The sequence below is a fragment of the Taeniopygia guttata genome, chromosome 7, assembly GCF_048771995.1.
Source record: "Taeniopygia guttata chromosome 7, bTaeGut7.mat, whole genome shotgun sequence".
Lineage (NCBI taxonomy): Eukaryota > Metazoa > Chordata > Aves > Passeriformes > Estrildidae > Taeniopygia > Taeniopygia guttata.
This window is the reverse complement of record NC_133032.1, coordinates 7,291,091-7,304,246: the sequence shown is the minus strand read 5'-3', so window position 1 is coordinate 7,304,246 and position 13,156 is coordinate 7,291,091. Positions and strand designations below refer to the sequence as shown.

At 45.3% G+C, this 13,156-nt stretch overlaps 1 protein-coding gene across 1 annotated transcript in view; it reads right to left on the bottom strand.

The window, feature by feature from the left end:
* TFCP2L1 (transcription factor CP2 like 1) overlaps positions 1–10,176 on the bottom strand; it is a 35,367-nt gene extending 25,191 nt beyond the window's left edge. The window contains exons 1-2 of the mRNA XM_030277217.4: positions 10,004–10,176; positions 5,683–5,834 (exon numbers count right to left, since the gene is read on the bottom strand). Of these exons, the coding sequence (XP_030133077.1) occupies positions 5,683–5,834; positions 10,004–10,065 (214 nt within the window). The 5' untranslated portion in view covers positions 10,066–10,176. The remainder of the gene's footprint in view (positions 1–5,682; positions 5,835–10,003) is intronic.
* Positions 10,177–13,156: the final 2,980 nt, after the last annotated feature.

The window sequence follows — 13,156 nt, the reverse complement described above, 5'->3', positions numbered from 1 at the left end:
GTAACATTCACTGCAAAATCACAGGCAAAAAATTCTCTGTCATAAATAAAGGAATCTCAGATATGGATAATGAGGTAAAGTACAAAAAAATTATGTGGAATAATCAGGAAAAAATCTTCCCAATATTTTCATACTTCTTACTACACTCTGAGGAACTTCTGAGTACTCCCTTTTTTCACAGATATTGAAGATTTATGGGGAAAAAAAAATGCAGTCTAGGAGCTTCCAGTAGGATTTGTGCACAGGCTACAGTCCAGCAAGCTCACAATCCTGTTTGAATTTCATCCAGATGTTAGCAACAGAAGAAAGGAATACAAGAAGAATAGAAAACAGCCTCTTGGTTAAAAGACAACTGAGATTCTAGCTTCCTCGGGACAACAGAAGTCAGATGCTCTACTTACACAGAGGTACCCTGTCATCTGAAGCAAGATTCATAGTGAGCTTTGGGATGGTGTGGTTTGGAGACAGGGTTGTTTATCCCGGGCTGCCAAGTGAAGACAGAGTTGCCAAACATATGGGGAAATTGCTTCTAGCACAATTAATGGCTTCAGCTGAGACACCAGAACCTACTCACAGCTGTCTTCAAAGTCAGGCAGGAGACAAATTCCTTCTCCAAAGATGAAGTGCACCACAAAAACCAAAAACACCAACAGAAATGGGAAAGACAAATTAGAATTGTTAGCCATTTCATTTTTAAGCCATCTAAACCCAAGAACAGAGTGGAAAGCACTCAAGGAGCAGTATGGCATCCCATAATGATTAGGGAAAAAGGATGCATGGGTGGGTGGGCAGGAACCAGGGAGCACCTGGTACTCACAGTCTCAATGGCACAAAGCCACTGTTGTGCCTGTGATCTCAGGCAAGGGTGGAGTGTTTGTCCACATGGGAGAAGCCACCAGCAGCAGAGCTCCTACACATGCCCAGGGCCTGGTCAGTGATGACAGTCACTGTTAGGAAAAGAGGTAGTTCCTAGCACGGGACAAAGCAAAAATATCCCCATAAACAGAGCTATAATTAAACCAGAAGCACACCCAGCCAGAGCTGGTCACTCAGCTTCTCTACACTTCATTTTGGCAAATAAAGAACCATTCCAGGAAAAGCATAAACATCCAGTTGTGACCCCATAAAAATTCAATTACGTAGGAGTTAACGTCAATATAAAACAGCTTTTTACATTTACTCTAAATCTGAGTGTTTAAAACTGCATTCTCTTGCTGTCGATTAGGCAACCAAATTTGAGCTTTAGAGTTTTTATGGGAGGCAAAGGTTTTCTTCTGCCTCCTTCTGTAAGGAATTTCATCTCCTACCCAATCAATTAGGCATCTACTCCAAAGCAGCCTCTTGCCCAGTGCTTCCTGCACCTTTCTTTGGAGAAGCAACCAGAGCACATCTCCAGTTGAGCTGAGGCAGGACAACACCCAACAGATTTTAAATGCAACACCATTTAAAATGTACCAGTTTATGCACACATATCTTGAACCTGGATATATGCCTTGGCACCCTGGGGTTGAAATTTGGGCTTTTGTTTAGGTATCACTCAGACTCAAGTCCATTATTAGGTGTATGAGGCATTGTTTGCTAATGCACCTCTACAGCAACACTCCCAAAATCACAAGTTCTCTCAGGTATCAGTGGTTTTCCCTCATGGCCTGGGTTTTTGGCTTGTCTTCTGAACCATCTAGGACTGGCACTAAGGCTGACTCCTGGAAGACACCATAAAACAGAGGTGTCCAGCCTTCCAAACTCTAGCCAGCTGTACACTAAAATCTTTGCACAGCCAAGAACCTCAAGTCACACGCTGCAGATTGGGAGAGCTGAACAGAGCCCAAGAACTCTTTACAGGCAGATGCCGGCAAGTTACTCTGAAGTACCACTGGGACACTGGGCTGGATCTCTCACACAGCTCTCAGTGACCATCTGCCACCAAACTTAGCCTCCCAATAGTTGAAGTAATTAACAACTGAAGTTCTGAGCCAGCCCAACGCTGGTCATGAAACAAAATCATGACTTGAACAGCTCACAGTCCACATGTGGTTCTGGCACTACAAGCCGATTCCCTTGGGCAATGACTTTCAGGTTTTTGTGATTTTGACATTTTGCTTTTTAAAATAATGACTTTATTCCTCACATTTATTAGCGCTCAGATCTACTGTACACAGTACTTGTTTCCTCCACATTCCTCTTGCTGCAATTTCTGGAACCACCTTTCCTTGCATCCATTTCTGTCCATGTTTGAAACTGGTTTCAACCAGCCATGGTCAAACCACACCCCATATGACAGCAAACCATGGAATATACACTGCATCAAGCCATGTTGCTGAAACAGTGGTTTGCAATATGGTTTCTGGTTGATTGTTTGAAAATCCCTATCCACAAGAGACACTGAAATAGTGCTAAAAGGGAGGCTAGTTCCAGAAGCGTTAGGATGTTTGTGCTGCAGACTTCTGGACATTGTAGTTCTGTTAACAGATGTGATCCCCAACCAAAGGAGAAATGCCAGCAGCAGCTTGCAAGGACAGCACCTTTACCAGTCTCATGGACTCAAGGTGGAGTGGTATTGAGACACCACACTAATAAGCCTGTACTTTGTCCCATCAGATGAGTAATCCTCCTGAGATCCAGTAAAGACCTCTTAATGAAGGAACTGCCCTAAGGATCAACAAATAATACTGTGTTCAATTTGGCTCCAGTTTCCCAAGGAATGTGGGAAGGCAGGAGAGGAAAGAGATTGGGACTGACAAGTGTAATGAGTCAGTCTTTGGAAACCAAGCTACAGATTTGACTCTGGTTACCTCATTTAGAGGTTGGTTCTAGAGTTGTGGCCAGAGAGCACTCATGGTTTCAAACTGGAGCAGACAAACTTGGAACTCCGCCACTGTTGAATGTCCCCAAGTCAACTTAACAGCTAAGCTCCCTCCATTATGCTCCCTTGCAAATCCTTCCCCTGCCCCTTTGGGAAAACACTGGTCTCTGGTTTCCAGCTCCAGAGTCCTCCCCCACCATCCTTGGGGAGAGTCCAGGCCAAAGATCTCTTCCTCCTCAACACCACTAACAGACCTCTGGGTCTATCCTGCAAGAAGCAAGGCCCAAGAGAATCCACTATGCCTCACAAGCCTGGAGCCCTCTTCCACCTATACACAAACGCAGCCACTTGGACAATCCTCCCTCCTAGCCCATATGAAGTCTTTTCAGATCTCACGTGAAACTCTCCACTGATTCCTCTTCTATCTCTGCTATGCAACTTGGCCTTCAATTTGCTACTCAGTACTTCCAGCTTTCCACAGCCCATAGGTCAGGTCATTCCTGAGCTGGTCCACTCATCACCACAGAACCAGTCACATGTGGAAAATGTGTTTCGGGGCAGCAAGCAGAGCTGCTTCACAGTGACAAAAATTCATAACTGAGTGGTGAAGAGCTAAAGCAGAGAAGGAAGATTTGAATAGCAAGCAGCAAGAATCACCCAGCAAGGAGAAAACCCCAAAGCCCTTACTCACAATTTGAGAAAGTAACCACACTGGATGTGAATTGCTTTGCTGGTGCTGCTGGGACAGCCACTGTCTTTGTATCCAACTTCCTACAAGCCAGCCATGACTGACACACAGGCAGGGCAGAGGGACATTCATTAATTAAGTTACCCATTTGCTAAAGTAATCCATCACAACACTCAAGAAGGGAAGTTTTATGTAACAGTGCTTGGCCAATCCATGATAAACACAGAGGGAGGTTAAGGTGCAAGAGGTGTCCCTTTACTTACAGCCAGCACAAGCTGATAAGGTATAAGGAATGGTCTTAAATTGCTTCAGAAGATGTAGCATTGTAGCTAGGTCACAGTGCTCTGGAATCAGCCAGTTCTTCCCCAAGCCACAAGCACTGGTTGCGGAAACCTCAGCTGCCTCAAGGTCCCCTTCATGCACCTCCTCAAGCTCATAGAACATAACTCTACTCAGGGGACTCGTTTTCTGACAGAGCCTTTAAATCCTCATCCCTTTTTGACCCATGGCAATGTTCTCACCAATAGCCCACTAACAGAAACTAGATACTCCAGCTTCCCAACACAGCCCCTCTGCACAGCTCCTGCCAGCCTCATCCCTGCTTTGCCCCTCCAGGCCTGCCCAGCTTCATGCTCTCTGTATTCTGCAAAGACACATCCCACCTTGAGGGAGGAAGGATAGATGATATCCAAGAAATGACAATGAAACAGGAAGCAGTGTCAAGATGTAGCAGTAGACAACTCCTTGCAATAGTAAGCAGGACAAAGCCTAACACAACACCGTCTATCTAAAAGGCAGTAACAGTCTTACTTTGCAAAGGAAAACATGGACTGCTCGTGGTATTGCATTAAGAGCTGTCTAACTTTTTCCCTGCCAAGGTAAAAAAAGTAGGCACTGCTTCAAGTATGCTAAAATACTTGGCTGCCAACAGATTTTCATTTAAAAAAAAATATTTTATTCCAATACAGGAAAGAATTGTGTTTCATAGGAAGACTCATCTCAATCTCACAACTGATATGCCCCATTATAACCTCCTGGGATCTGTTTAGATGTTTGTTCATTCTGTTTAGATAAATAAACTGAGATGACACAGTCGCATATCGCAAGCATCTTTTAATCCTGAGAGACAAAACAGTGCCAGCTTACATGGCAGAAATACCTGGTTCCTTGGGTAGAGCCTGCAGTACTTCACTGATCTTTCTGTGGGGGCTCTATGGGTCTACCACCTGTCGACACAGATCCAGCAGCCAGCTGCACCTGAGGTCAGAGTCCAAGGGAGGTCAGGGCTCCAATTTCTACCAGCGTTAAGGGAAACCTATCCAAGGAGGCACCCAAGTCAGCAAACTACTCAGTGCATGAAGCTTAAAGAGATAGGGCAGTATCCTGAGGCAGGAAAGGATCTTAGTGAGAGGGCAGACAGCCTTCAGCTTGTTGTTAGACCCTTTTTTCACAGCCTGGCAGAAGCTGAGTGAAAATATGTTTTAGCATAATCTGTGCATTGAGAGGTCTGATCCCCTCAAGACTCACGTACAGGAGGTCCTACAAAGTGGCAGCCAAACACCAACCACAGATGTGTCTGCACAAATGCTGCCAAGGGGGGGAAAAGAAGAGAACACAGAGAAACAAAGTTTATCCAGGAATATGAACTACTCTGTGAGGTCAGCTATAGAAGACCTTGCGGCACTGAACCCTTGCAACTTGTCAAGGTAGGCATTGAGCAGAGCCACCAGCCAGCCTGTTGGAAAGATGTCACTCTGCCCAGACCTCAGAGCAGCCCTTGGATACCTGCTAAATCATTCCCTGGCTATGCCCTTCAGCAGTGCTGGGGGACTTGCAGTGGTAAGAGCCCTACCCAGTCCAATGTGCTTCATCAGTCTGGCCTTGTGAGATGAAGGCAGGAGGCTGCAGCTTAAGTTGTCTGAGATCAAGCCAGTACTTTGCCACAGGGAACTGCCTTATAATACCGCCTTAAGTCAACAGTTACATCAGTGGTATTTCATTATTTTAAAATAGTTGATAATCTGGTATCTAAATGCAGAAAATTAAATATTCCTCCTTTCCTCCATCCCCCTCCCCACTTCTATCCCTCTTTTCCCATCCCACTGCCCTCCCGGTAAGGCAAAGTATGGGATCAAATCTCATGAACTGTTCCCAGGAAATATCCTCTCCTTCAGTGTACTGCAGGCCCTACCTTGGTTGAGGTAGGTCAGAGTTTCCTCGTGCAGTTTCACGGCGGGGGAGGTGGCTGTGCAGAGGACATACTGGAAGGGTGGCAGTTTGGCATCGTTCTCAGGAGACAGCTGCGGCTCTTCCTGCTTGAAGATCGGCAGTGCAAGGACATCTCTGCAACGTACAAGTTATACACAGTCAAAAAGAGTTTATGGACTATTCTAGCCTCAATCTGCATCTGGTTCTCATGATCTGAGATAACAGGGGTGGTTTGGCCTGTTTAATGTAACCAGGCAACTTCTGCATCTAGGATATCAGCACTGTACACAAAAGAACATAGCCCTGGCAAAACAGAACATGCCTGAGAATTAAGGCAAATTTTTAACAAATAAATGAGATTTACTTTTCATTTAAGCAGTCTTCTTGATGAGGAAAAAAATCAAAATAGATCCTTCATCCTTATGGACATATTTGATAAAGAGTTCTCAGGTTCTCAGATAAAAGCCTTTAAAAAAAAAAAAAGGCAAGAAAAGGCACTTTGACAGCCCAATGTCAGATCAGTAGAATGTCTTCAAGTCGCAGCCACGGGTGAGAAGTAAACACAGCTCTGGTGAACAAAGGAGGTATTCAGGTAAATGATAGCATAAACGGCTGGATTAATTTATTCATAATATCTCCCTCCATTCTAGTAAACCTGGTCCCAAGGAATCACACAGCTCTTAAGTCAGCACTGGGCTACCTTCGTAAATGCACACACAGGTGCGAGGGAGCAGCTTCACCAGGACCTGCACACAGCCCCAGCTCCCACTTCTTCACAAAATGCTGATAGTGACCTGCCTGCTGACTTGGTCCCAGGCTGATGCCAACCCACACTAATCCCCAAGCAGAACTGGTATTAGCGAGGCTGAGAGCTCAACAAATGATGAGTTGATTAGTACAAAATGAGATGCCAGGAATAAGCATTCTTATCTCAGCCTGTCTGGTACTGAACAGCCACATTAGCCTTCCTATGCCACTAACGCTGCTGATCATTTTGTCCACCTACTTAAAACATTAATACCCTTCCAAATTAGGAGGATTATACTGAACAGGGTGACAATTCAGAATGAGCGATTCTTTTTCTCCTCTATTTCTTCCACATGCATGAAGACTTGAGATTCTCTTTACACAGGCTGCAGTTCTGCTCCTTTTGACCCCATACACAAAACGCTCTAAGAAAACCATCCAGCATGTACAGGCACGCAACCCTGAAAGGGCATTAATAATTTTTTCCTTGCCTGTTCAGTTAATGATCCACTCATAGGACTCACAACCTTGAAGGCTACCCAGGTCATCAGTGAAACAGTGCAGCAGTTTAGAATAAACTGCTTAAGTGCCTGGTTCAAACACAGGTACTCCTGTTTAATGGAAAACAATGCCAGAGAGCAAATTGTGCCATTTCAGACGGAGATAGAAGAAAAGAAACACCCATCTCTGTTTCCATTCTCTCTTCCAACCCCACGCCCCCAGTATTATCGGCCACTCGAAGGCATCCAGCCCCATTTGCTTCCTGGCATTACTGACATAATCACAGCTCTTGCCTAACTGCTGCCACGGAGAGGGGTTTTTTTTTTCCTTAGCGATGATTTACTACAGCAATGAAGTGACAGAAATGCCTGCAGTAGATTTCTGAAATAGATAGCATTGCTCCACACACATGCAGGATCTGATACAGCTCTGGAGTCATTTCACTCAGCCCGGAGTCATCCCACTCAGCCTGGATGCCAACATTTGCTCCTAAGGATGCCAACATTTGCTTCTAACCCGCTCTGCTCAATGCTCTCTGAATGCCTGTGGCTTTACAGATGAGAGCAGGTCAAAAACTCCAGTGCCTGGGAACTTCTGCAGTTCAGCAGAAGCACTGCACAAAATCGGGCCTGGCTTTAACAGTTAGGGGTGAGGAATTTGTACATATACTCACCTGAAACAGCTGAGATTTTTAGGCAAGGGGAAGTCAAAATTTAAATACCATATTTCACATCAGGTTCTTTGCACCCCTACACCTGCCAGCACAGCTGTCTGATCACTGAATTCTGCAAGCATGGAGGAATCCATGACTTGGTTTCTGGAAAGCTTCACCATATTAAAGCTCTAACAAAGCCACATAGGTTAATCACATTTTTATTCCTACAGCATTTAAACTAATGGCCTGTGGTATAACTGCTTTGGGCCAAGACCTTCTTAAGCAATCAACCTTACTATAAGTGTTTGGACCTTAGAATGAGAACAAAATAATTTTAAAGTTATAAGTATATAAGCCATCACAACACTTACTCAACTCTTCACTCAAGAGTTGCAAATCAAGTTTAGGGAAAAACAGGCTTTTACAACAGTTCCTATCCTTAAAAAAAAAAAATAAAACGTTTAACTCTTTAAAACTCTCCCAATTTTCACCGTTATGCTAAAGATTTTACAGTTCTGGACTTAAATAACAATTCATTTGCGTACCTGGAAGGAGAGAAAGTTAATTGAGAGTTCAGTCAGCTGACAGAACAGAGGGTAAAACACGTACTGCGTTTTCATAAGAAATTAATGAAAATTTGCAAGAATTTTTCTGTAGCATCATGTTGTTCCAGCTACAAATACCACTGAGGTACAGCAGAACTTACACGGATGTCTCACATGAACAGAAAGCTCTCTATCTCTGCAAAATATAACTTACACAAACTTTTCTTACAGCAACTTCAAATATTGTACTATTTCAGCTTCTTGTACTGTCACTACAAGAGGCTATGGAAAGCCTTCAGAAAGGCAATGCTCAGCAGGAAAATGCCCCTGTTAGAAATACATGTCTTGACACATTCTCACGGAAAGTGAATTGGCCAGAATTAGCCGTCTCTACATAAGGAAACAAGGGTTTTGTTCAACCAACCTCCCCTGAAACACCTGAGGGCATTGTTGCCCTAGAAGTGGTTATAGGGATCTTAATCCCAGATAAAACCCAACATGTTAACAGAGGCAGATACTCACTAAAGCTGAAGCTTGTTCCTAAAACACTAACAGGTCACCTCCATACCAGCAGCCTTCCTGACAGAACAGATATCCTTTATCTCCAAACCAGCAACAAGCCAGCAAAAATAAGCTAATATGTTTTCTGGCCCATTAAACAGAATTTAAACTGTGGAGTAAAGCCTGACCTAGACCTGATGATCTTGTAGCACTCCTGCTACAAATCCATGGAGTTAATGCAGCAGCCTGACCACTGTAAACACTCTCTAATGGAGAATATGCTGATGCTCCTCTGCTAGTACCATTTTTACTGTCCTAAACTAATCAGATTTGCAAGTGCAAAGCAAGAGAGAACAGGACTTTTGCCACATACATGTTGTGAAACTGAGTTATTGACATAGAGGGAGGAGTTGAAGAATCTTGTACGAAGAAACGAAAAAGCTGCCAGAAGGCAAGGATCTCCCAATATTGTATCATTTGATAATGGGAGATTATTATTTAGTCCAAAATAAAATTCCTTTGCAAGTACACTGATAGGTAGCAGTAATAGTCAAGATAGTGTGTCTCCTTGAAAAGAAGCATTATCTGTATTCGAAGTGCTTCCCCAGACAAACTCAATGTTCTCTCAAGAGTGATTATTTGGGGGTACATTTGAAAGTCAGGGCTCTTGGGCCACAGCCAGGTTCTCCACTGCCACAATTCAGCAAAATCCCACTCCAGCAATCACCACCAGCAGACGGCTGAGCTTTACATCTTCAGAAAGGAAATAATTCACAAGCACCCAGCAAAACGGGAACTCCCAAAGTTGCCTGCTTTGACATCGTTTGGAGGGAAGAAACACGGGTTTGCGCTACACATGTCACAGACTATTGTTCAGCAGCCCTTGTACTTAAATTAGGCACATTTAATTGAACGCAACTGTGCGGAGGCAGGACAAAGCTGGTTTAGGCAAGTTCAGAAAGTGAAATTCTGGGCTTTTCACACATCGTCCTAAAACGCAGAGAAAGAAACCCCATCCCCAGAAAACGGGGCACCTTCTCAGTCTGCCAACAAGCGCTTTCCTCAGACCTCTGACAGCGCTCCGCCGCTGCCGCACCTCCTGCCCCGGAGCTGCGCTACCCCAGCCCGGAGAGGAAGGAACCCGGCACAAGCGATAAAGCAACGCCGCGGAGAGCTGCCTAACCAGGCGCTAAAACAAATAAAGAAGGAAAAAGAGAAAGCAAAAAAGAAAACGGTGTCTCAGACAGAGGGAGCGGCGGCGCTGGGCAGCGGGAGGGAAGCGCGGGCAGGCGGCCGCGGGACGGGGCACCCGAGCGAACATCCCCCGTGCCAGGGCTGCTGCCGCCCGGACTCACCGCAGGTAGCTGCCGGTCGAGTGCTGGTTGTAATGCTCCGGCTGCGTGTGCCAAAACAGCATCTTGGGGGCGGCCGGCGGCGGTCCCTGCGCTGCGGAGCGGCGGCCGCGCTGCCCACCCCACGGGTGCCCGGCACGGCTGCCGCCAGCTGGAGCCGCGGCCCCGCCGGCTCCCGGCGCTTTTATGGCTCAGCCCCGGCGGGCGCGGGTTGGCCGGGCCGGGCGCCGCAGCCGGGCGAGCCCTCCCCCGGCCCGCCCCGCGCCAGCCCCGGCCCGGCGGGCACAGGCCGCGCGGCCCCGGGGCGGAGCGCCGGCCCCGCGGGACGGGACGGGACGGGCCCGGCGCGGTGAGGGGCTGTGAGGGGCCGTGAGGGGCCGTGAGGGGCCGTGAGGGGCGGTGAGGGGCCGTGAGGGGCCGTGAGGGCCGGGGGCGGGCGCGGCACCCCCGGGGCCAACCCCGGCTGTGCTGGAGCTGCCGCCGGGCCGCTCCATCCTACACCAGTGTGGAAGTCCTGCTCAGGTTCCTCGGCGGTCCCTGTTTTCTTTAAATGAGCCACAGCCGATGGCTCCGTGCTTCACTTGTGCCTCACGTTAAAGCGACCTTTGTGTCAGGGGGTATTTTCCAAGTGAGAGAGCAAGAGGCAAAGTTTGCCAGAGAAGGTGGATGAAGAGGAGAACGGTGTCAGAAACTAAACTCACCCTTCGCCCATTTGAAACCCTCCTGTCCTTTCTATCTCAACTCCCCAACACATATGGAGAAATCTATTTCTTTTCCATTTCAAATTGCAGATCCTGATCCTCACCCACAAAGCTGCCCATAGCTGTCATTTTCCTTACTATGTGCTCTCAGGGCACTTTCATGTCCCACCAGTCATTCTCTGGTCTGATAGTTTGGAGGGGGGGAACAAAAGAGTAGAGGGACTCCCTGTTTAGTCCTTTCATACTGCTTATCCACCAGCAGAAATTGAAACAGATCCTTAGTTACTCTGAATCATTAAGCATCTTTCAGTCAGTTCTTCAGGAGAGGGCTTCCTATCCCTGAGGTTCCTGGTCAAATTTCAGCGGAGAAAAAGGCACTTGACTTAGGGTACTTGTCAGCATTGACTGTCAGATTTCACCGTTGGATGAGTTTTTTCAGTCAGATGAATTTTCTATTTTCCTGCCATGATTATAGAATATTGCTATTGTCATAGCATTTATAGATTATAGTTAGGTCAAGCCAAATAGAGTCAGATGCAATATAACTATAGGCATTGCTTTTTTGTATCTTGAGGTAAAGAACAAGGTAGCCTGAAAGGTAACTAAGCAGCTTTACAGAGATGTTATGAGTCTAAAAGTTTTTAGGATGCATTGCTTACATCTGTTTGTCTCTGTTAATTTCAGAGTAAGAAATTGCACATATCAATGTCCCTTTATGGTGTCCTGGGTTACTACACAGTTAGACAAACACTGGCTCTAGCAAAGCAAAATGGCTGGAGTTATCTTTTTTATACTCTTGAAAATATTTAGCTCTGCTCACACAACATCTGAGACCTTGATTAAGCAAAGACTATATATAGCTCTTGGACAGAGAAACAAGGCAAAGTTTGCAGAGCTGTCCAAGGACTTCTCTAAATAGTAAATATCCTTCCACAGTTTAAGTAGTTCGCTGCACCTACTGGGGAAATATGAAGTCCAATGTAAAAGTAAATTGCCATACTGTATAGAACAAAGGATCCCATCAATTCTGGTGTGATATATTGGCTTTACTATCCTTCTAGAAAGTACATATGTTGGAGTGAAAATTACTTTAAAATAATCTCACTCATTTCCTCTCTTGCCTGTTGATGAATGTAGAAAATAAGGTGAAATTTACTAATGAATTTTACAGAGACTCTGGCAGCAGCTCTTGTTCCTGTCCTTCCCATTCCTTTCTAAGTCAAATTTGATGAAGAAAATGACTTCTTTTTTCCTTGTCTACCTCTCCTGAAAGGAATCTCAGCCATTTCATGGTCTAACTGCTGCTCGTCCCCCAGTGCAGAAGTTTGTGCCACAACATCAAATACCTTCTCCTGGCCTTCAGAACCCACCACATCACACAGGCCAAATTATCCTCTGCACCTCTCTCTTTGGGGCTCCCAGCATCTGCTCTTCCTCTTATCTTAACACAGCCCCTCCATCACAGATGAAGAAGTCTTCTCCATCACAGCTTTCTCACCCAAACTTCCCTTTACTTTCCTACTTCCTCCCAGATTAAAGTAATTTCTTTTCTGTGCTGATTGCTTTTCATCTCTCATTTTAGATGCTTGTTCAATTTGCCATGGTAAAATACTTTGATCATATGATTAAAAGGGATTGATTGAATATTTTGTTTGATGGATTTTTCTACTTGAGGTAATGCTATGAAGGGACCTTGGGATACTTTTTGTGTTGAAAAAAGGTATTTTAAAAAATCCTTTTCGTGTGGATGTTTGTACCTGGAAACCCAAGTAGCATGCCAGTGAGTTCAGTCCAAAAGTTCATTCTGCTGCTCCACTGTTCATTGCAATCCCTTTAGCTAAGCACTGAGTGGGAAACTCTGTCATCTGCTTCACTGGAGAGTCAAGAGGTTTTGATCAGCTTTTCAGCACCTGGCACCAAACTAGCAGAATTTGCAGTGGAGTGACTGAGATACAGTCACATATTCAGTTCCCTTTCTGCTCTGGAAGAACAATGTTCCCATTAGCCAAGGGTCTAAATGGATGTGACCATTATAACACTGTAGAGATTGCTACAGATCTGTAAAAGAGGTGAAACACTTCACTTGCATGAAACTGAAAAGAAACAGAACATCTCTATACCTTTCTGACTTCATCACAAACATCCGGGAACGTTTGTGATGTGGGAATGTGTGTATAGGATGTTCTATATCAGTTTAGCAATTTTGTGTTCACAAAGCCCCAGATAAACTTAAAGGATCAAGGGTGAACATTATACTGTACCAAAGAGCTCCCAAAAGCAGCCACTTATTGAGGGATTACTCCACCTCCCTCCTGATGCACAGACCATAGAATCTGGGTGAACTGCAGGGATCTGAAATGAGCTGCAGAAACTTACTGAGATGGTCACCCAAGCACTGAATATGCTCTTATGAAAAATAGTCAACATGTGCCTTTTGTGTTGCCTTTCTGTATAT